Raw genomic sequence first — 24,654 nt, forward strand, 5'->3', positions numbered from 1 at the left:
TTCTACATAAAAAAACCAGCCCCCCCCAGCCCCCAATGCCCACAGATCAATTCTCCATTATACCCTATAGTAATCAGTCTCCATGAGGTGTAATGGAGTCCCTAGCAGACATTTCCCTTCCCCTGATAACCCTGAAGTGGGAGGAGGGCCTCCAACCCAGGGGATCGGGCACTTTTTAAACACTACACTACACTGGTCAGCAGGGCCTTTTTTTGGTAGAAAAAGCCTAGCAGGAACTCATTTTCATATTAGGCCACACACCCCGACATCATCATTGTTTAGCATAGGGCATATCTGTAGAAAAAGCCCAGCAGAAGCTCATTTGCATATTAGGCCACACCCCCTGATGCCAAGCCGGCTGAACCTCTCTTCCTGCTCAAAAAAAGCCCTGATGCTCAGTTAGCTACATTCTGTCATTTAAAAACTATAAGAATGTAGAAGAAGAAGTCTTCTACATACTCTTGCTCAGGGTAGCATACATACTTATAAAGGGTGATTAACATGTGGAATTCACTGCCACAGGAGGTGGTGGCGGCCACAAGCATGGCCACCTTCAAGAGGGGTTTAGATAAAAATATGGAGCAGAGGTCCATCAGTGGCTGTTAGCCACAGTGTGTGTGTGTGTGTGTGACTCTATACTCAGAGTCTCGGAGTGGTCACAATCTCCTTTACCTCCCCCCCACACACACAACAGACACCCTGTGAGGTGGGTGGGCTAAGAGAGCTCTTACAGCAGCTGCCCTTTCAAGGACAACTCCTACGAGAACTATGGCTGACCCAAAGCCATTCCAGCAGCTGCAAGTGGAGGAGCGGAGAATCGAATCTGGTTCTCCCAGATAAGAGTCCACACACTTAACCACTACACCATACAGAATTACATTTGATTGCACATAACATCACATGGAAGAAAGAAGCCTTTTTGCTTCCCTCTGCTCGTAGGGCTGGCTTTGCATACAGAGAGCATTTTTATTAATGGCAGACCATTAATCTCTGCTGCCTTGAGCCATGTAGCGGTTAGGGGGTCAAACTATGATCTGGGAGCCTTGAGTTTAAAGCCCCACTTGTGCCGTGGAAGCTGCTGGGTGCCTTGGGTCAGTTGCCTGCGCGCTCTGTCTCTCTCTCTCAGCCTTACAGGGATGTTGTAACAGTAAAACAAGGACATATAACCAGGCCTCAGATTCAGTGGGAGCTCACAGGAGCACAGCTCCTGAACCTTTTTTGAGAGTTCCTCCTCCTCCTTTCCAGAGTTCCACCTCCTTGTCCACTGAATAGTATGTGCAGCTGCATAACAATCCCTGGATGAGCTCCGACACCTATTTTTTGATAAAATGACTCCTGCATATAACTATATAAGAACATAAGAACATAAGAGAAGCCATGTTGGATCAGGCCAATGGCCTATCCAGTCCAACACTCTGTGTCACACAGTGGCAAAAATATATATATATATATATATACACACATACACTGTGGCTAATAGCCACTGATGGACCTGTGCTCCATATTTTTATCTAAACCCCTCTTGAAGGTGGCCATGCTTGTGGCCGCCACCACCTCCTGTGGCAGTGAATTCCACACGTTAATCACCCTTTATAAGTATGTATGCTACCCTGAGCAAGAGCAAAGTGTAAAAAGTCTGCTAGATAGATTTAGTGCTGCCTACGAGAGATCTTTATCACCTATATTCTGAAACATGAAGGGCTCTTCTCTCGCTATGAAAACTCATGAGGTTTGGATTTCAATAAGCTCCACATTTTAAACCTCTGATCTTAGGAGAAGGCAAGATAATAAACTATCTGTGAAGTGTGGAAGAAAAAAAATTAACTTGCTGCTACATCAGGTTTGCCAGCTGCAGGTCGGGAAATTCCTGCATATTTGGGGGTGGAGTCTGGGGAGACCTCAGCGCAGTATAATGTAGCGTTGCCAAGTTTGTGTTTAAAAGTACCTAAAGACTTTGGGGATGGACCCAGGAAAGAGTAGGGTTTGGGGAGGGGAGGGGCCTCAGCAGAGTACAGTGCCATAGAGTCCAGCCTTCAAAGCAGCCATTTTCTCCATTGAGGAGGGACAGTGGCTGAGTGGTAGAGCATCTGCTTGGTAAGCAGAAGGTCTCAGGTTCAATCCCCGGCATCTCCAACTAAAAAGGTCCAGGCAAATAGGTGTGAAAAACCTCAGCTTGAGACCCTGGAGAGCCGCTGCCAGTCTGAGAAGACAATACTGACTTTGATGGACCAAGGGTCTGATTCAGTATAAGGCAGCTTCATATGTTCCAAGGGAGCTGATTTCTGCCAGCTGGAGATCAGTTGTAAAAATGGGAGATCTCCAGGCCCCACCTGGAGGATTGGCAACCCTTTACAATGTCATAGAGTTCAGCCTCCAAAGCTGCTATTTTGTCTGGGGGGAATAGTTCTCTGTAGTCTGGAGATAATTCTGGGAGATCTCCAGGCCCCACCTGGGGCTTGGCAACCCTCTTTACATCTCCCTCTTCCATGTACCTCCCTTGCCTCTTTGGCTGGTACCTGGATCATAGAGAAGGTCCTGTAGCCCCAGAGGGAAAGCATACATAAATGAGCTGTATAAATAAAGAGCATGTGCCTACTTGGAGGTTTTAATGTTCTCCGCCCACCTCCATTCCACAAATTTTTCACTGTCCAGGCCCTCTGAATGCACTGGAGATGGAGTGGCTGATTATTTCTCTGTGGAAGGAAGAGAAATGGGAAGCGGCTCCAACCATATGGGGAGCAGGAATGGGCCAACAGGTGACCTGTGGGGCAGCTCGAGTTCCTGACCCAGATCTCTCTTCTCTCTGCCTCCCTCACCAAGCTCACCTTTCAAATTTAGACTTATGATGTGGTAAAAATAAACAGGAGTCCTATGGTACCTTCTGCACTTAACAAGTATTCATTCTACCATTGCCTTTTGAGCAAGAGTTCCCCAACCTTTTTGAGCCTACGGGTTCCTTTGGAATTCTGACATCGCATGGTGGGAGCAGTGACAAAATGGCCACCACAAAATGGCTGCTGCATGAGTTGGAGCAAACCACAAAATGGCTGCTGCGGATTACCTTCACTCAGCCACACTGCGAAGATCCTTGTGCTGTGGGGGGCAGCTGCTGCCAAAGCAATGTTAAAAAAATAAAATTGGCACAGCCAATAAAATCTCCAACAGTCAATCAGGAGACCTGCTGGGCAAAACTTCTACCTGGCCTCATTGACTTCCTAAAAACACGGCATCAGTGAGGGCATGGCACCCACTCCACAGCACATTGGGGACTCTTGTTTTGAGCAAGAGATCTCAGTTTGCTCCTGATTGACCCTCAGGGTAAGTGCCTGCCAGGATCTTTCCCAGGGAGCTAAACAGCCAGGGAGTCCTGCCCTTGTGTTAGGCCTGGGGTAGCCAAACTTGCTTAATATAAGAACCTCATAGAACAAATGTCAGATGTCTGAGAGGCGCAAGACATGAACATCAGATGTTTGAGAACTGTAAGACAAGGGAGGAAGGCAAATAGATGGGGGTGGGAGGAGAGTGAGAGAGGTGGAAAGAAAGCAACTTTAACTCTAAATGCAGTCTCCAAGCCAGCAGATAGGGCAGTGCGGGCTTAAAGAGCCATGCAATATGTGTGAAAGAGCCACATGTGAATCCCAAGCCACAGTTTGGCCACCCCTGTGTTAGGCTTATCTGGTATCCTCTTTTTTGTGTGTTCATCCTTTTTTGGATTCTTTTAAAAAACCTGATGAGAATGTTCTCTTTTTGGGTTGAGCTGAGCCTGTTTTGCCCTATAGTCCTCCAGTGGAGGCAAGCTTTAGCTTAAATAGTGGGGGTATTGAAAATGAGATTTGTCATGGTGTAGTTAACTGGGAAATATATCCTCTTTTTAAATTGTCAAAATATGGTAACTGTACCTTATGAGGATGTATTTGTAGCTGGGATTCTTGGCCCCAATGTGCATTACTTTGCACATTGGGGCCACGAATCCCAGCTACAAATACAAGTTGATGGGGTGTGAACTGGCAGAGACTAACCAAGAGAGAGATCTTGGGGTCGTGGTAGATAACTCACTGAAAATGTCAAGACAGTGTGCGATTGCAATAAAAAAGGCCAACGCCATGCTGGGAATTATTAGGAAGGGAATTGAAAACAAATCAGCCAGTATCATAACGCCCCTGTATAAATCGATGGTGCGGTCTCATTTGGAATACTATGTACAATTCTGATCATCGCACCTCAAAAAGGATATTATAGCATTGGAAAAAGTGCAGAAAAGGGCAACTAGAATGATTAAAGGTTTGGAACACTTTCCCTATGAAGAAAGGTTAAAACGCTTGGAGTTCTTTAGCTTGGAGAAACGTCGACTGCAGGGTGACATGATAGAGGTTTACAAGATTATGCATGAGATGAAGTAGAGAAAGAAGTCCTTTTCTCCCTTTCTCACAATACAAGAGCTCGTGGACATTCAATGAAATTGCTGAGCAGTCAGGTTAAAACGTATAAAAGGAAGTACTTCTTCACCCAAAGGGTGATTAACATGTGGAATTCACTGCCACAGGAGGTGGCGGCTACAAGCATAGCCAGCTTCAAGAGGGGGTTAGATAAAAATATGGAGCAGAGGTCCATCAGTGGCTATTAGCCGCAGTGTGTGTGTGTGTGTATTTGGCCACTGTGTGACACAAAGTGTTGAACTGGAGGGGCCATTGGCCTGATCCAACATGGCTTCTCTTATGTTCTTCTGTGACACAGAGTGTTGGACTGGATGGGCCATTGGCCTGATCCAACATGGCTTCTCTTATGTTCTTATGTGACTCAGAGTGTTGGACTGGATGGACCACTGGCCTGATCCAACATGGCTTCTCTTATGTTCTTCTGTGACACAGAGTGTTGGACTGGATGGGCCACTGGCCTGATCCAACATGGCTTCTCTTATGTTCTTATGTGACTCAGAGTGTTGGACTGGATGGGCCACTGGCCTGATCCAACATGGCTTCTCTTATGTTCTTAAGGATAACATACAGCAATTATATGTACTTTTGAAACACTTTATTGGAAGTTTACAGAACCTGCAACAGCACCTTTATTCCCACCTATTTGAGGGGCTGGAAATTAGATTCACCCAGCTTGCTGAGGGTAGTGTGATGTCTGGGGAAGGCAATGGCAAACCACCCTGTGAAAAGTCTGTCAAGAAAACGTCGTCATGTGACGTCACCCCATGGGTCAGTAAACCCCCCCCCCTTTACCTTTTTAAAGACTGAAACATTATCTGACTGAAATATGATTGCACTTTATGGACTTTTGAATAACATGAGCTAAGGATATATTTATCTGTGCTAGTGAGTAAGAATATTGTGAACTTTTTTGATTAGTTGCCTATATTTGCGGCTTGTTGCTTCTGTTTGTAACCCTATAAAGTGTGTTGGTCTTTTGTGACTGACCCCTAGACATCCCACCAGCTTCTCTGTCAAGCTTGCGATTTGAACCTGGCTCTCCCAGATTCTTGTCTGGTACTCTGACCACTAAAACTACCAGTCAGTAGAAAAGAGCAAGAACCCAGTATCTAAAGAAGTGAGCAGTGACTCACAGGAAAGCTCATTTTTGTTGTTGTTCAGTCGCACAGTTGAGTCCGACTCTTTGTGACCCCATGGACAAAGTCACGCCAGGCCCTCCTGTCTTCCACCATCCTCCGAAGTCTGCTCAAATTCATGTTTGCTACATCAGTAATGCTGTCCAGCCATCTCATCTTTTGCCATCCCCTTCTTCTTTTGCCTTCTGTCTTTCCTAGCACCAGGATCTTCTCCAGGGAGTGCTCCCTTCTCATTTGGTGGCCAAAGTATTTGAGCTTCAGCTTCAGCATCCGACCTTCCAGGGAATGGTCTGGGTTGATTTCCCTTAGGACTGACTGATTTGATCTTCTTGCAGTCCAAGGGACTCTCAAGAGTCTTCTCCAGTACCACAGCTCAAAAGCATCTATTCTTCTGCGCTCGGCCTTCCTTATGGTCCAGCTCTCACAGCCATACATTACTACTGGGAATACCATCGCTTTAACTATACGGACTTTTGTTGTTAGGGTGATGTCTCTACTTTTTATTATACTGCCCAGATTCTCCATAGCTGTCCTCCCAAGGAGCAAACGTCTTTTAATTTCATGGCTACAGTCACCATCTGCAATTATCTTGGATCCCAGAAATGTGAAGTCTGTCACTACTTCCATGTCTTCCCCTTCTGTTTGCCAAGGTGTGATGGGGCCGGATGCCATGATCTTAGTTTTTTTGATGTTGAGTTTCAAGCCTGCTTTTGTGCTCTCCTCTTTCACCCTCAACAAGAGGTTCTTTAGGTCCTCCTCATCTTCTGCCATTAGAGTAGTGTCATCTGCATATCTGAGGTTGTTGATGTCGTCCCCCCCCCCCCCCCAATCTTAATTCCGGCTTGTGCTTCTTCCAGGCCAACATTCCGCATGATGTACTCTGCAAATGTTGCCACAAATTTTGTTAGCTTCAGGTGGATAGTTGTGTTGGTCTGAAGCAACAGACCAAAGCCCGAGTCCAGTGGCTTGAAGACCACTAAAGTTCCCTTGATATAAAGTTTCGTGTGCAGGCACATTTCTCCTTCAGATATCTGAAGATATCTTAAGAAGCGTGGGTGGATACCAAAAGTCGATACCCCAAAATAGACCATGTTGGGCTTGCAGGTGCCACTGCCCTCAAACTTCTGCTCACTAGTCCCCTACCCGAGAGAACTACATAAGAACATAAGAGAAGCCATGTTGGATCAGGCCAACGGCCCATCAAGTCCAACCCTCTGTGTCACACAGTGGCAAAAAATGTTATATACACACATACACTGTGGCTAATAGCCACTGATGGACCTGTGCTCCATATTTTTATCTAAACCCCTCTTGAAGGTGGCTATACTTGTGGCCGCCACCACCTCCTGTGGCAGTGAATTCCACATGTTAATCACCCTTTGGGTGAAGAAGTACTTCCTTTTATCCGTTTTAACTGTTGGACTAAACAGAAATCCCTAAACGGCGAGGAGAGGGGCGAGTGGGCAGGCTGACGCCGAGGAGGCCTGTCCCTTTAAGAGTCGAATGGAATGTATCAAAACAAAAAAAGGCAGGGAGGCCATTGGCTGGCCGGCTGGCACGTGAATTCACAGCTGATTTCCTAGCTCCTTTTTGTGTGTTTGTGTGTGCGTGTGTGTCAGTTTCTAGCAGGGAGATTAGGATGCCTCTCCGCTGTCCCCGCCCGGGCTGCTACCTTTGCTGAAGTTCCCTAGGGCAGGAGAAGGGGAAGGCGCAAGAACCCAACCGGCCAGCCCAGCCCAGCCCGGATCCCCCTGGCTTCTCCTTTTCCAGCGCAGGCACCCCGCGCTCACAAAAGGCAGAGCCAAGCCCCACGGACACGCCAAGAGAAAGGAGGCGCAAGGAGGCGCCCGCGGGAGCCACCTTCACCTGGAGCCATGGCGCAAGCGGCGCCGCTCAACATCCTGGAGGCGAACTGTCCCATCCAGGTGGAGCACGACCGCAAGAGGAGGCAGTTCACCGTCCGGCTGAACGGTAAGGAAACAATGAGCAGCCCGGCGGAGGGGGCTGAAGAGGACGGTGCTCGCCCTTCGCTCGCCGGTGTCCGCCTCACCTCTTTCTCTCGCCTGTCGGATTCCGGCCTCTCTTCCTCTTTCTCCCTCTCCTCTCTCTCTCTTCCCCCGCCGTCTTTTGTTTGCAAGTGAAAGCTGGGCAATGCGAAAAGCCCTCCTCCCGCGGCATTCTCCGCCAGGAAAGGCTGACCAAGGGAAATCTCGCTCCCTTGGAGCTGGGGAGCGGGGGGGGGGGGGGGCTAGCTGGCTTCGCCTTTGTTGTTGTTGTTATTATTATGATGATGATTACTCTTTCTCTCCTCCCCCCCCCTCCCACTCCACCCTACCGTTGCTGCTGCTGCAGTGAGATTGGTTATGCAACAGATTAGCGGCGCGGTGTCAGCCCCTTAGCAACTGGAAAGAGGGAGATTGTGGGGAGGGAGGGAGGGGAAGAGAAGGGGGGACTAAGAAATTGTCTTCAGCACGCTTCCATCAGACGAGTGAGCAGGGTGCCGGATTCCTCTGCTGAAGTGCGCTGAAGAGCACCCGAAAGCTCACCGTTCGAAATAAAAATGGGTCGGGCTTAAAGGTGCCGCTTGACTCCTGCTTTGTTCAGCTGCTTCACACCAACACGGCTGCCCGCTTGGATCTGAGAAATGTGTATGCCCGCTTTACTTCCCCCCCCCCTTCCTTCCTCCTGTGCGGGGTTCTCCTGGCTTCCCCCAGCTCTCCTGCGGGGGTGGCTGCTCTCTGGTTGACAGCGGACCACCTGTCCTTGCAGAATCTATTTATAAATGAGGCTGACGTTGGACACCCCCCCTCCCTCCAGTTCATGCTCACTTAATTCAGACATTCCTCTGGCTGGCTTCTCTTCTCAGAACTGTCGCTTTGGGTCATTCTGTAAGAAGCTGGGGGGTTTTAAATCTTGAGTTCTGCAACTTACGTTCTTGCGGCACTAAGGGAGAAGGGGCTTAAATGACTGTTGGGGCTCAGCAGGGCATGGCGCTTGAACCTGGTGCGTGTGCTGGGAAGTGTGTAACCAAAGAACTGAGTTGAAGAAGGGTCGCTTTGGTTTTACAGCGCAGGGCTGCGGTCCTGTTATTGGCAATTGCTGGGACACGCAAATGTGTTCCTTGTATTAAAGCAGGAGAAGTACTCATGAGCATGTGCAGAGTGCGTCCTTTCATCACTCAGTCGTTGCAAGGAGATCCTGTGATGGTGGAAAGTGCCTAGGGGTTCAGAGGCAAACTGGACTGCCTCTGTGTGGCAACTCTGGACTTCCTTGGTGGTCTTCCCATCCAAGAATTAACCTGGGCTGACCCTGCTAAGCTTATCAGGCTAACCTGGGCTATCCAGACTAGGGAGTAAAAAGTACCTTGAGCATGTTCAGAGTGCCTAATTTCATCACAGAGTAGTTGAAGATGCTCCTGTGCCTCTGGGATTATCAGGGGAGGTCTTTTGGGCAAACTTGAGCTCTTGAGAATTTATCTGCCAAAGGAATAAAAATACATCTAATCTCCATCTTGGAGTCAACAGATTTTTAATGTTGTTCTCTCCCCACTCCCATTATGGCAAAAGGTCTATCACTGGCTAATTTCTGCTGCTGGATCCTTGCCAGGTTCTTGCAAGGAATGCTAATTGATTGTCTGACCCTCATCAAGGCACTTTTTACATGGTTAGGGAAGAGTGTGGCTTTGCTGTGAGATTCTCTGCATGCAGTTTGAACTGAATAATGCTTAACAAATCTGTGATGCCATCCTGGACCCACAGGTATTCTACCAAAACAAAGAGAGACAGCACAAAACTCAGCCCTGCCCAGGCTTTCTTCACCCACCGGCTGGCTTGACATATGGAAAAACTGAATGCTTCTGGAAGGTCCAGGAGTTTGTTAGGAAGGTGACTGGTTAGATTGTGCTGTGTGTCAAGCTGGCGCCGACCTCGGCTCAGGTGGAGTTTTGTGTGTGTGAGTTCAATAGCTGTGGCTTGGAGCGCCTGGGGGGGAACCAGCTCAATTGGCTGACAGGTTTGTCACTGATTCTGCAAAAAGAAAGAAAGGCTCTCAGTGCAAGGCAAGGAAGGCCATGCCATCATGCAGGCCTTGTTAGTAGCAGACTCCTAGAATCCAATGATCCTGGCAGGGGCTTCCTGCAGCCGCAGGAGAAAGCCTCTGGAGAAGGAAGGGCTTCCCTGTGATTTTCTCTTGCTCTGCTTCTGTAGAAACCGGCACAGAGGAGAACTCAGGGGAGAGGCAGTCTGGTGTATGGGGTTGTGGGAGCCCTGGGTGGGGAAATTCCTGGAGATTTTAGGGGTGAAGCCTGGGGTGGGAATTCAGCAGGGTTTAATGCCATAGAGTCTGCTCTCCAGAGGAGCTGTTTTCTCCAGGGGAACTGATCTCTGTTGACTGGAGAACAGCTGTACTTCTAGGCCAGGGGTAGGGAATGTTGGCTTTCCAGATGTTTTTTGCCTACAACTCCCATCAGCCCCAGCCATTGGCCATGCTGGCTGGGGCTGATGGGAGTTGTAGGCAAAAAAACATCTGGAGAGCCAACGTTCCCTACCCCTGTAATCTAGGCAATCTTCAGCCACTGCCTTTTGTTTGGCACTTTACCTCTAGAAGGTCATGGAGGGTGACCTTGGGCCTAAGCTACTTTGCAGGGTGGTTGTTACAAGGATAAAATGGAAGGAAGGGCAGTGTTGTAAGCCACTTTGGGTTTCCATTGGAGAGAAAGGCAGGGTATAAATAAATAAACAGGTCCTTCTTGGTGGGTCCTTGATGACCATTAAATAGAGTTTCCAACCTCCCAGTGGTGGCTGGAGACCTCCTGGGGTTACAACTGATCTCTGTTGCACAGTTCATCTGAAGCAAATGGCGATTTTGGAGAGTGAACTCTATGGCATTATACCCCATTGAAGTCCTTCCCCTCCCTAAATCCCGCTCTCCTCCAGTTCCTCTTCAGGTTTTTTCCAGCCTGGAGTTTCCAACTCTGCTCTGAAAGGGAGCTTAAAGCAGCTATCCTCTGATAGACATGTTTGCCTGCCTGGAGGCCATTCTGACTGACTATAAGGAAACAACCAAATGTCTCTTTAAGATCCTCAGCTAAAATATAATTTCTGTTCTTGCTAAAAAAAATTTTTTTTAGAAGATCTATCCTCTAGCCTCACACAAATTGCAGGGTATATTAAAATAGATAAACAATTCAAAAATTACATACCCAGGAGGACACTTGGTTCATAAACGGCTAAGAATAGTAAAAGTACAGATTTTATTTTTCCCCTCTGCCCTTTCCCCCCCTCCCTTTGAAACCACAAAGTATCACATACTGTTTTTGGAGCTTAACAATGGGTGAAAGTCAATAGCAAATGAATCTTGCTGGATGGCTGAAAGCATCGAAGCCAAACAGTCTCTCTTTAAATAGCGCAAGGTTAAAACAGTTTTGTAGTGATGGATTCCTGCAGGAAATCTGCTGAGCTGTAAATTAGCTAGATTGTTTTTTTTTTTTTTACTAGGTATACAAGCTAAAAGGTATTGTCATAAGACGCTTAATTTTTCTAGCACAGAAAATAGATGGTGGAAAGGATGTAGGGGGTGTGGTGTATGTTTACATAAGAAAGTGAACAGATGTTAACCTGGATCCTGGACCTAGAACTGGATGCACCAGGAACACAATGGAATTAATGTGCTTCTGGTTTTAGCAGTGCTTTTTCTTGAGCAGCTGAGTTGATTGTAAAACTCGGTGGCGCAAGGGAACCATGCAGGATTGCTGGCTTCCAAAAGGGACCGAAACAGTGTAATAGCTGCCTTGGGAGAAAAAGCCAGGAGTTTATTTATAGCTGTTTTTCAACAGAAATTGGGAATACCAGCAATTCTTTTAAATGCTTGGAATAAATATTTACAGGGCATATTCAGTTTTACCCTGCTTTAGATTTTGCATCCTGTCTTCCTTCTCGTGTTCTCAAAGCAGCAACTGGCCGTGTGGTCCTAAGTATACTTTGTTTGGTATTGCTGTCTAGTTGCAGTTGACTTATACTGACCTGTCATGGGGTTTTCTGATCAGGTTGGGCTAAGCTGAGCTCTCCAGGTCAGGACAAGCTGAGTTACACCCTTCTAAATGAAATTTACACACACACACATTTAAAATCCCAGGTCTCAATAAATTTGAGATTTTATTTTTTTTAATTATATTGCACGCTACAACTTGTGTTTTGTATAATATTATTTATTTCAAATAAACTTTTAAAATGTGTTAAAAAATTTTTTTTTGAGATTTTAGGAGCCAGATTCATTTTCCAGCCTTCTGGGTTTTATATTTTAAAGAAAACTTTTTAAAGTTGTTGCTGCCACAAATCCTCATCCTAAACTTTTCACAGTTTCTCGTAATTGTATTAAAAAGCTCTGACAAAAGTATTGTGATATATAAATAAATATGACATAACCTCGGTTGTAAGCACCTCGGTTGGTGTGGAGAGCCAGTTTGGTGTAGTGGTTAAGTGTGCGGATTCCTATCTGGGAGAACCGGGTTTGATTCCCCACTCCTCCACTTGCACCTGCTAGCATGGCCGTGGGTCAGCCATAGGTCTGGCAGAGGTTGTCCTTGAAAGGGCAGCTGCTGTGAGAGCCCTCTCAGCCCCACCCGCCTCACAGGGTGTCTGTTGTGGGGAAGGAAGGTAAAGGAGATTGTGAGCCGCTCTGAGACTCTGTCCTTGAAAGGGTAGCTACTGTGAGAGCCCTCTCCAGCCCCACCCACCTCACAGGGTGTCTGTTGTGGGGGAGGAAGGTAAAGGAGATTGTGAGCCACTCTGAGACTCTTCGGAGTGGAGGGCGGGATATAAATCCAATATCTTCTTCTTCTTCTTCTTCACAATAACAAAAGGCTAACCGCAGTAACCTGGTTTCTCCTCAGAACTGAGTCCAGTTGCACCTTAGACACCAACAAGATGTATTTATTTTTTTTGGAGGGAAATGAGCTTTTGAGAGTCAAAGCCCCCTTTGGCAAATACAAGTAGGAACAGCAATCTCAGAGTCCTTATATCTCAGTCTGAAGGTGGGAGGGGTATTGCAACAAAAGGATGCCAAAGTACAATGCATAGATTCTAGTCCAGTAGGATGTTAGAAATTGACAACATTTTCAGGGAAAGTTCTTGTCACAGATCCAATGCAAAATGCAATTGGCTTAATTAAAGCAGGGGAGAAATGCTTAGGGGTAGAACTGGGGAAGGCAATGGCAAACCAACCCATTCACTGTGGAATTCACTGCCGCAGGAGGTGGTGGCAGCTACAAGCATAGTCAGCTTCAAGAGGGGATTGGATAAAAATATGGAACAGAGGTCCATCAGTGGCTATTAGCCACTGTGTGATACAGTGTTCGACTGGATGGGCCATTGGCCTGATCCAACATGGCTTCTCTTATGTTCTTATGCTCTTACCACCCCATAGAAAGTCTGCCATGAAAATGTTGTGAAAGCAACATCACCCCAGAGTCGGAAACTACTAGTGCTTGCACAGAGAACCACCTTAACCTTTTAGAAAATTAGCATCTGTAGTCAGGTAAGAATCCTGTCTCCCTAAGGGAGGGAGTCCATTGTACTGAATTTGTGAGTGAACTCAAATTCAGCAATTTCATGTTGAAATCTCTCCCCGAAGCTTCTTTGTGCCAGTCCTCAGAGATATCAAAATAGTATAATTGCTAAAAATGCTAGGCACCACAGTGAAATTCGTAGGCACCTTGGCAACCTGCTATTTAGAATTTGTCAAGCCCATAAAAAGCCTTTTGACTTCAAAAGCTGTAACTCTGCTTAGCTGTTGGGAAGGGTGGTAAAACCCTGCAGTGATAATACAGGCCAGGAGAGAGAGTGACTGGCTGTAGGGCAGATTGCAAGTTCACTTTAGGGTTATCAACCTCCCGGTGGGGCCTGGAAATCTCCTGGAATTACAACTGATTTCTAGACTAGAGAGATCAGGTCCCCTGGAGGAAATGGCTCCTTTGGAGAGTGGACTCTATGAACATGAACATATGAACATATGAAGCTGCCTTATACTGAATCAGACCCTTGGTCCATCAAAGTCAGTATTGTCTTCTCAGACTGGCAGCGGCTCTCCAGGGTCTCCAGCTGAGGTTTTTCACACCTATTTGCCTGGACCCTTTTTTGGAGATGCCGGGGATTGAACCTGAGACCTTTTGCTTCCCAAGCAGATGCTCTACCACTGAGTCATGTCCCTCCCCCTCCCCAGGCATCACATCCCTGCTGAGGCACCTCTTCTTCCAAAACTCCACCCTTCCTTGGTTCCACCCCCAAATATCTAGGAATGTCTAAGCCAAAGTTAGCACCCCTAGTTCATTTAGGACATTGATACAGCCTCTCCAGTTTGGTGTAGTGGTTTGGTGTAGTGAGACCCAGTTTGGTGCTGTGGTTAAGAGTAATGGATTCTAATCTGGAGAACCAGGTTTGATTCCCCACTCCTTCACATGCAACCACCTGAGTGACGTTGGGTCACTCACAGTTCTTTCAGAGCTGTTGTCTCAAGAGCAGTTTTCTCAGAACTCTCTCAGCCCCACATAGCTCACAGGGTGTCTGTTGTGGGGAAAGTAAGGGAAGGAGATTGTAAGCTGCTCTGAGACACTGAGTGAAGGGAGGGATAAAAATCCAACCCTCCTCCTCATGAGACTGGCTTCAGGCAGATAACAAAAGTAAAATAATATATATTGAGGAGTAAAACTATTTTCACTTCTAATTTGCCTTGCTTTGGAAGAGATTCCCATTTGCTATTTCTCACGGATAATAGGTAAGGATCATAAATCCTGAAGATCAGAGCAAATAAGAGCAGGTCTAAAGTTCACTCCAGACAATCCTAAACACTTCCTGTGATCGAGAAGTAATCTGTTGGCTGAATACAGACATCATAAGAAAGCAAAAGAATTTACCAAAAGCCAAACAGAATAAGCTTGACACTGAGTGTCTACTCCAGTCACCATTTTAGGAGCATCATGGTGTAATATCTTAGAGCCCATATTGGCTGAAATGATGGAGCCCTTCTAACATCTGGAATAGTAGAGACTTTGGATGAGCTTTCATATCCGTATTTGAATGAGAGAACATCCAAAGACACTAAAGTAAATTTTGCTGGTAAAATTGCTGGTGTTTGTCTCTACGTGGCATTTATGGATCTTAGAGCTGCCTTCAATTAAGTCCTTAGATCCCACCTTTGGGCCAAGTTGAATAAAACATCAATTGACAAAAGATTTCAAACTCTATGAGAATCCCACTGCTCATATCCGTTGTGGTTTGAAGGGCCAGCTTACTAGACGGTTTGGTGTAGTGGTTAAGTGCACGGACTCTTATCTGGGAGAACCAGGTTTGATTCCCCACTTCTCCACTTGCAACTGCTGGAATGGCCTTGGGTCAGCCGTAGCTGTTGCAGAGTTGTCCTTGAAAGGGCAGCTTCAGGGAGAGCTCTCTCAGCCCCACCCACCTCACAGGGTGTCTGTTGTGGGTGAGGAAGGTAAAGGAGATTGTGAGCCACTCTGACATTCAGAGTGAAGGGCGGGATATAAATCCAGTATCTTCTTCATCTTCTTCTCAGTTCGTTGAGAGGAGTAAAACAAGGCTGCTTGCTAACTCTCGCACTTTTTTCACCTCTAGTTTGAAAATTTTTATTTAAGTCCAAAAAAAGTTTAAAGCATTTAAAAAAAAATTACATCATTTCAATAACTTGGTTGAGTTGGTTGAGAAAACAAAGATATAAAAAGAATAGTGAGCACAATAATTTCCTTCCAAAATATTGCAATTTTTTTTTTAAAAAAAGAGAATATTAATAGCTTTCCCCACAATCTTTAATTTCTATATCAATCACATGAGCCCCATATTTTAAAAAATCATGCACCTGTATTAGCCGGGTTTGAAATTCCTGTCCTGCTTTATGCATTCGATAGAGTTCTAATGTCCAGATCAGAAGTGGGGGGTCCATAAGGTACTAAATGCGTTCACTGATTACTGCGACCAAGAGGGACTATCAGTAAGTTATAACAAATCAAAGATATTGTTTTTTTCAAAGAACCCTTCCCATAGTCAGAAAACATGGACCACCAAGGGAGGGAATATAGAGCAGACCATTTAAACTCCTGGAATTGATTTTTAGTTACTATCTGTCTTGGATAGATCCAGGTGGGTAGCCATGTTGGTCTGAAAAACAGAACAAAGTTAGAGTCTAATGGCACCTTTAACACAAAGTTTTATTCAGGGTGTGAGCATTCATGTGCAGACACACTGACTCAGATAAACTGGAATTCAACTTAGTTTGTCTGGTGAAGTGTGCCTGCACACGGAAGCCAGTTTGGTGTAGTGGTTAAGTGTGTCGACTCTTATCTGGGAGAACCGGGTTTGATTCCCCACTCCTCCACTTGCACCTGCTGGAATGGCCTTGGGTCAGCCATAGCTCTGGCAGAGGTTGTCCTTGAAAGGGCAGCTGCTGTGAGAGCCCTCTCCAGCCCCACCCACCTCACAGGGTGTCTGTGGTGGGGGAGGAAGGTAAAGGAGATTGTGAGCTGCTCAGAGACTCTATCCTTGAAAGGGCAGCTGCTGTGAGAGCCCTCTCCAGCCCCACCCACCTCACAGGGTGTCTGTTGTGGGGGAGAAAGGTAAAGGAGATTGTAGGCCGCTCTGAGACTCTGTCCTTGAAAGGGCAGCTGCTGTGAGAGCCCTCTCCAGCCCCACCCACCTCACAGGGTGTCTGTTGTGGGGGAGGAAGGTAAAGGAGATTGTGAGCCGCTCTGAGACTCTTCGGAGTGGAGGGCGGGATATAAATCCAATATCTTCTTCTTCTTCTTCTTCACACCCTGAATAAAACTTTGTTGGGCTCCACTGGACTCTAACTTTGTTCTAATCTGTCTTGGAGACCACATGTTCGCTCAGTAATCGATACTGCTACAACAAATTCAAATGTACCCTTAAGGTTCTTTTGTTCAAAAGGTGGGCAGTATGTACTGATAGCTATTATTTAACACTAAAATAATCCCTCAGATTACTTTAACGCAAAAACAATCCCTCAGATTCTATAAGGGCAGCCATCAGGATAGATGAAGTCTTTGAATCCTTTGGATAACATAATCGTTCAGTTTCTACGCTGGCTGACAGAAGTTCCTAGATGTGTTGCAGGAATTGAACTTAGACTGGAGCTAGTGCAATGCTTTTTTGAACTAAGGGTCTGGATGGCTGCCTTCAAACTAAAATTGAAGGCCTTCTGTTTGGCATCCAATCCCCAAGAGAGTCCTCTACACTTGCTGGGAGAAGGAGAAGAAGAGACAAAACATACTGTGAAATGTCTTTTCTCATTTTTTGACCACCAAAATTGTCGTTGCACCAAATGCACAGTCTTCACATACCCAAAATGTCCAGCAATTTTATTATCATGACAGTACTTGAGGATTTCTCCTCTGAGCACCCCTGGAACATACAATCAGTTGCAATCAACATACCATATAGAGAGCCATCCTCTCAGCGCTTGAGTTCAGTCTTCCAGTCAGCTGCCTCCTACCCCTCTGTGGCTTGCCTTATCTGTTCCACCCAAGGGTTAACCAGGGAGGTTGGACCCAGCTCTTAGTCTGGCTCTGGGTGGCTACTGCCCCTCCCAACAGGGCAGGTGTGAACAATGAGTCAGTTACCTGAGGCAGGACAAAGCATCTGCCAGGAAGTTATGTTTGCCAGGGAGGTACTTTAGAGTAAACAGGAACCTCGAAAAGAATTCCGCTCACTGGAGCTGCTTGGCTCCCATTTTCCTAGAGGCCTTTAGTGCTTCTAAATTTCTATGTTCTGTCCAAATCTCAAATGGTTCTTTTGCTCCCTCTAGCCACTGCCATCATGTCTCTAGTGCTAATTTTACCGCCACAGCCTCCTTGTCCTGCATTGTCCAGTTCCACTTAGTCTTGTTAAATTTCCTGGACACGTAGGAGCATGGGTGGAGCTGTCTGTCTGCTCCTCTTTGTAATATGACCCTTCCCATCACCATGTCACCGGTGTTCACTTGGACCACTAAGGGCTTGTTTTCGTTGGGGTGCTGTAGCATCAGCTCCGATGAGAATATTAAATTTGTAGATGATACTAAATTGGGAGGGGTTGCAAATACAGTAGAAGACAGAAACAAGATACAGGATGATCTTGCCAGGCTGGTAACTAATAAAATGAATTTTAACAAGGATAAATGTAAAGTTCTGCATTCAGGTAGGGAAAATTCAATGCATAGTTATAGGATGGCAGTAGTATGTGTGAAAAGGATCTAGGGGTCATAGTGGATCATACACTGAACATGAGTCAACAGTGTGATGCGGTGACTAAAAAGGCCAACGCAATTTTGGGCTGTATCAACAGAAGTATAGTGTCCAGATCACATCAAGTGATGGTATCGTTTTACTCTGTTCTGGTAAGACTCACCTGGAGGATTGTGTTCAGTTTTGGGCACCACATTTTAAGAAGGATATAGACAAGCTGGAACGGGTTCAGAGGAGGGCGACAAAGATGGTGAGGGGTCTGGAGACCAAGTCCTATGAAGAAAGATTGAAGGAGCTGGGGATGTTTAGCCTGGAGAGGAGGAGGCTGAGAGGTGATATGATCACCATCTTCAAGTACCTGAAGGGCTGTCATATAGAGGATGCTGTGGAATTGTTTTCTGTGACCCCAGAAGGTAGGACTAGAACCAATGGGTTGAAATTAAATCAAAAGAGTTTCCGGCTCAACATTAGGAAGAACTTCCTGACCATTAGAGCGGTTCCTCAGTGGAACAGGCTTCCTTGGGAGGTGGTGGACTCTCCTTCCCTGGAGGATTTTAAACAGAACCTAGATGGCCATCTGACAGCAATGTGGATCCTGTGAATTTAGGGAATTTCCTCCAGCCTAGAAATAGCAGCTCTCCAGCAGCCCTGGCCTCACTCAATGCACAGCAGCCAAGAAGGTCAGAGCGCCTGCTCCGGCTGCAACGCCACTGAGGATGTTCTCTGCAGCCGAGAACGAAACGTCTGGAAGAAAAACTTTCTCCAGTAGAACACGGCACTTGAGCCCGAAAGATTCTACAAACCCTAATGATGTTACCAGCCGTGAAAACCTGAAATCTTAGGGGGAGTTGTTTGTGAATTTCCTGCGTTGTGCAGGGGATTGGACTAGATGACCCTGGAGGTCTTTTCCAATTCTATGATTCTGTGAATAGTCTTTTGAGGCACTCAAAAGCCTCCTGGCACTGGCTGGTCCAGTTGAATTTAGCACTGGCTTTTTATATTCTGGGTCTTTCCACCTTGTTTTCAATATATCGGTAAGCGGCAAAGCCACCTGAGCAAAGTTCTTTATGAACAGTCTGTAGAAATTAGTGAATCCAAGGAAAGATTGGAAGTGTTGTCTAGTGTCAGGCACCTCCCACTCCACAACATCTTGGACACCCTTTCCCGCTTCGGAGGGAGCTGGGAAGGGGACACTCATGAAAAGCGTACCATTGTGATGACGTCACTTCCAGGTGACGTCATCGTGCTGCGAGTGCTTTGCTTGCACAATTACAGTCCTGGGGTGTGGGGTTCTGCCTGGGACGGCAGACCCTCTAGCGTCAGGGCTGACTGGAAAAGGGTTCTCTGTGCCTTCAAAGACCGTTTGTGTTCATAAAACCAGTTTTAGCCTTATCATTAAAATTCTCTGTGCAAGGCGTTCTTAAAAATCAACAGCAGAGGTGACCACATTTAGCTGTGACTTAGATTGTAGGTTTTTATTTAAAGGATATAATATTTGATAGTGTAAAATTTAACTGATTGTGTTATTAAATGAGAACCAGTGTGGTGTCATGTCTAAGAATGCCGGACTAGGATGTGGGAGACCCAGGTTTGAATCGCCAATGGTGCCCAGGAAGCTAGCTGGGTGACCTTGGGTCAGTGACCTCCTCTCAGCCTCACCTACCTCACAGGGTTGCTGTGAGGATAAAAACAGAGAAGAGGAAGATGGTGCCTCACTTTGGGTCCTTGTTGGGGAGAAAGACAAGTTATAAATAAATATATAAATGAATAAATAAAATCATATCTCTAGGTAAGGGGTGAAGTACAGTATAAAATATAAAATATTTAAAAACAACAATAGAAGTTGTTGCTGAAAGCCCTACAAAAACAAAGTATCTTATGCATCAGATTATGTTGACAAGTTGTTTCAGAAATGATTTAAAAAGCAGTGTTTTCTACATGGAGATCAGATACAGTGCAGACTGGCCTTCCCTATGGTAGGTTTCCCTGCATTTCCCCTGACCAGTTTTTAGCTGTTGCCATTTTCCCAATGGCTTTTTTTTTTGGTATGTTTTACAATAATTGGCACATAACCTTATAACAACATGTCTCTCAAGTTCTCTGAATTCCCAGCTTTCCTTTAAAAAAAAAAAGTCTTTTTCTTCTTGTTTCAGTTATGCCTTGCCCCTTATATTTCCATTTCTTACTTTACTGGTTCCCAGAGTGAGTGACTGTTCATTTATACTGGGAATTAATAAGGCCTCACTGACTTGGGGACCTCACTGGAACTGGGTGCCGTTAAATTTGCTTCCTATCCCTGGTGACTGTTGAGATCCTGGCTCTTGAAGATAGAGCCTGTGCCTCCCGTAGTTCCTCTCGCCTCTGCGTCTTGGCCTTTTCCATTGTGGGCTGAAGTGCCGGCGAACTGGCTTTTGAGATGTCTAGATGGACACAAGAGCTGTGCATTTTCACTTGTGCGCAAGTTGCTGGTGTGTATTCAGCCTGTACGTTGGCTAGCAATCTCCATGCCAGTTTGCACGTGGCCCATTCTGCATCTAAGCAGAAACTCACTGGCTTGGGTCCAACTAGCCCCATATTTCACCATGGCCAGCCAGATGCCTTTAGGAAGCCCATAAGGAGGGTTTGGAGGCAACTGTAATTGGGAAGTCAGAGGTACACTGCCTCCAACTGTGGAGGCTCCACTGAGCCATCCTGGCTAGCACCTCTGCCAGGCCTCTCTTGTAGTCATGCTGGCATACTGCTGAGCAATACCACCAGTAGGACCACTAACAGATTAACAGAAGAATTGAGACATCAATATAATCTGATCTGCCTATATTAAAAAAAAATAATTCCCATAGCACCACATATCTAGTTTTTAAATTGCTTGTACGTGTTTTTTTTTTCCAAAACAATTTTTATTTAAATATAATGTTTGTATACAGAGAATAACATTGATACAGTAATGCCTTAATTTTCATTACACATACATACTGTTATATAAAATAAAGTTGTACAGCTATAGAGTGATCACAAGAAAAGAATACTCTTGTGGATAACCCGTTGGTTAAGTGAAGAGGAAAGAGTGGTGTCAACCTCTATCCTATCCAGAATTGGATACCATTTTGCATAGAAATCATTAGCTGCCTTTATCGGGTCTATGGTGTCAATATCGGCTGTGATTTTCTCCATCGTGATGAAGTCCCAAATTTTGAGGATCCAATTATCTATGGACAAATTGAGCTTAGATTTCCAATTTGTACGTGTTTTTAATCATTTTAAGATTGTAATTCAAATTGGTTTTTTTACCATGACTGTTAGCGGCTCAGAGTCCACTTGCAGAGTGGGCGACACATAAATCCAAAGTAAATAAATGAATCTCCCAAAGTCCAGCTTTCCTGACTGTGGGTTCCCAAAGATCTGCACGCTTTAGTTTGGGAAGGCTGTGTTTCTCATTTCAAAAACCTTTTGACCTTCACTTAATTTCTAGTGCCGTGCAGGAGTTCTAATTGCAATTGACACAGTCCAGTTGCTTCCTTGGATTCTTGAACTGTTAAGGTGGATCCTAAAATGAGTGTAAAACACGACTGAGACATTTTGTCAAACAGGTTTTTTAGCACTTGCAAGTGCTGGCTTAAAGCTCTCTCTGTTTGTGATGGGGTGGGGGCATCGTAATGTGCCCTGTTGCTTGGGATCATTAGAGAGAGCAAAAACAGCCCTCTAAGCAGGGCTTGTCCTAGATCAAACAAGAGCAGCCGCTGCCTCTGGGAACAAAGTGTTCCTCTTAATTCGGCTTCTCCTCTCTTCTGTGGCCCTTTGCCGAAATGGTATTAGCGGCGCTTCCCTTGGAATGAGGCCCAGCGGGGAGTCTCCCATCTGCATTTGGTGAAAGCGTTGCAGGGACAGCAAAGGGCAGGGGAAAAAATCAGTTGGGTTTGGCATGCGAGGTGGTAAACTCTGATATTGCCCCCCTAAACAGCCCCTATGGAAAGTTCTTTGCCCACGGCATGAATCTCACTTTGCAGCATTCCTTATGTAGAGGCTGTCCATCAGCTTGTGGGTTGCATTTCCAAAGGCCCCTTTTAAACCCTCTTCTTACGAATTGGCTCTCTTGAGGTGTAACTTTGCAGTCTCCCCTCTTGTCTTTGACATATGAACACAGCTTCTGATTTATGAACACAGCTTCAGAGATGCAAGTGAGTTAAAAAGCCATGTCTTGAATCACTCGCCGCAGGTGGGAGCGGGAGCATGCATGAGGTACGGAATCGGCATGGTTCGGTTTCCAACTTGTATTCTTTCCTGGGCATAGGTGATCTGGCTGGGGTTCGTCTCGCAGAAGATTTTTTTGGGAATGCTGCAAAAACGAGGGATTACAAACAGCAACACCCCCCCCTCAATTAAGCATTTTATCTCAAACGTTCTAGATAACGTCGCCATATGCGAGCAAAGTTTCCTAAAGCGCGTGAAGGGTTAAGGAAGCTGGGCAAACTGTCTTGTGAATGTTTCCCCTGTGTCAGGCCCATTCTTTTCCTACTACAAAGGGTTTCCACCCAGTGACTCTGGGCTGAATTATGTGGCTGTCAGCGTCAAACTTTTGGCTCCCCCAAAGAGGCTAAGCCGCTCCCGTCCCTCCCCGGTTGGGGGTCGTACCAGGCCCCTCTGTGGTGCAGCTGAATTGACAAGCGTCTGAGCTGTGCCCTGGTGCCATTCAGTGCATGCATGAACTGGAGGCTTTTTATTCTTCTTGGGGATTATTCATAGCTGCTTGTGTGTATAATATATATATATATTATGCAGGATCAACACAAGCCTTTCTTTTCGCTCCATCCTCAAATGTAGCACTGTGGCACTTCCTGGGAATGCATTTGTGGCTTTGGAATTCTAGCCTGTCTCCAGCCGCTGGAATCTCCCTGCAAGAGGGAAATAAACCTGGCACAGAAGCCACTGGGGGAGGGGAGAGGGGAAGGAAACCTCAAGCTGTGAACACAAAGCTTTAAATCTTCCGTAGAGTGGAAAGTGCATCCAGTGTCCTCAAAGGGGCTACTGCCCTGACCTGGAGGGCCCAGTCTTGTCAGAAGCTAAGAGGGGGTCGGTACTCGGATGGGTGGCACTCAAGGAGGTCCAGGGTTGATATCCGGTGGCAGGCAATGGTTTTAACTATTCGGTAGAACAGAAGGCACGCCATGTTGCTTGCTGCCGGGGCTGGCGCATCCCAGTAGGCCAGGTAGGCAGCCGCCTAGAGTGCTACCTGGCTTCAGGGACAGCTAGCGAGTGCCCCCTTCCTGTGTGTGCCCCACTGCCTCTGGAGTAGGGTTGCCAAGTCCAATTCAAGAAATATCTGGGAACTTTGGGGGGTGGAGCCAGGAGACGTTAGGGGTGGAGCCAAGATCAAGGCTGTGACAAGCATAATTGAACTCCAAAGGGGGTTCTGGCCATCACATTTAAAGGGACGGCACACCTTTTCAATTCCTTCCTTCCATAGGAAATAATGAAGGATAGGGGCACCTTTTGGGGCTCATAGAATTGGACCCCCTGGTCCAATCTTTTTGAAACTTGGGGGGTATTTTGGGGAGATACACTAGATGCTATACTGAAAATTTGGTGCCTCTACCCCAAAAAACAGCCCCCCAGAGCCCCAGATACCCACGGATCAATTCTCCATGATTTTCTATGGGAATAAATCTCCTTAGGGAATAAGAGTTCCCAGCAGACATTTCCCTCCCCTCCCCCCGCTTTCTGACGACCCTGAAGCGGGGGGAGGGCCTCCAAACCGGGGGATCCCCTGCCCCCACCTGGGGATTGGCAACCCTATGCTGCCACGACACTGTCCTTCACTGCCACAGGTGCTGCACAGAAACCCCGGCACCGGCCCTGCTTGCTGCCCTGACCTGGGTGGCCCAGGCTAGTCTGATCTCATCAGCTCTCAGAAGCTGAGCAGGGTTGGCCCTGGTTGGAATTTGGATGGGAGACCACCAAGGAATACCAGGGACACTATCCAGTGGCAGGCTGTAGCAAGCCACCTCTGAATGCTTCTTGCCTTGAAAACCCTATGGCAGGGGTGGGGAACCTCTGTCCCGAGGGCCATATGCGGCCCTCGAGGTCACTTGGTGTGGCCCTCGGGGATTGCTGGACCGAACCGAGCCATGTGGCAGCCTCTCTGGGGCCTGGCTGGCCAGCGAGGATCGCGGGGCCCAGCTGTGCAGTGCAGCAGCCTCACCAGGGCCAGGCAGGGATCACAGGGCCCAGATGTACTGTGCGGCAGCCTCCCTGGGGCCTGGCTGGCTGGCCGGCCAGAATTGCTGCAGAGCCTGGGAAAGTTACTCACAGTTCAGTTTGCACTTGATTATCCCAGATGGTGTGGTCTAATATGCTAATGAATGTGTGACCTTATACGCTAATATTAGGGGATGTGGTCTAATATGCTACTGAGTTCCTGCTGGGCTTTTTCTACAAAAAAGCCCTGGAACGATGCATTTGTCTAGGGCGGCGGGCCGTGTGTGTGTCAGATTAGGCTCTCCCCACATGACTTCAAATAGAAAAACAATTATTTGCATTAATTTTGCCGGCCTGAATTGTTCTCCCTCAGTGGAGCACTGTTTTTTAAGTTGATAATTTTTTATGGCCCGTGAATGATGTTATAAATATCCATATGGCCCTTGGCAGAAAAAAAGGTTCCCCACCCCTGCCCTATGGGGTTGCTAGCAAAAAAGAAAGGTCATTCTCAAAGCACTTAGAGTCCTTTGGAGTTCATATTTCATGATAGGCAGTGACTTTCCAAGGTCCTGAGGCTAAAGTCCTTTTGACTGGAGATGCTATGGACTGAATTTGGCACTTTCTACATGCCAAGCAAAGCCTC

The 24,654-nt window shown here is 46.5% G+C and overlaps 1 protein-coding gene across 1 annotated transcript in view; it reads left to right on the forward strand.

Moving 5' to 3' along the window:
• Window positions 1–7,135: 7,135 nt before the first annotated feature.
• The window catches only part of NATD1 (N-acetyltransferase domain containing 1), a 31,602-nt gene continuing 14,083 nt past the window's right edge, over window positions 7,136–24,654 (forward strand). Inside the window, exon 1 of the mRNA XM_060260486.1 lies at window positions 7,136–7,543. Coding sequence (XP_060116469.1) covers window positions 7,447–7,543 — 97 coding nt within the window. The 5' untranslated portion in view covers window positions 7,136–7,446. The remainder of the gene's footprint in view (window positions 7,544–24,654) is intronic.

The sequence above is a fragment of the Heteronotia binoei genome, chromosome 20 (assembly GCF_032191835.1).
Source record: "Heteronotia binoei isolate CCM8104 ecotype False Entrance Well chromosome 20, APGP_CSIRO_Hbin_v1, whole genome shotgun sequence".
Lineage (NCBI taxonomy): Eukaryota > Metazoa > Chordata > Lepidosauria > Squamata > Gekkonidae > Heteronotia > Heteronotia binoei.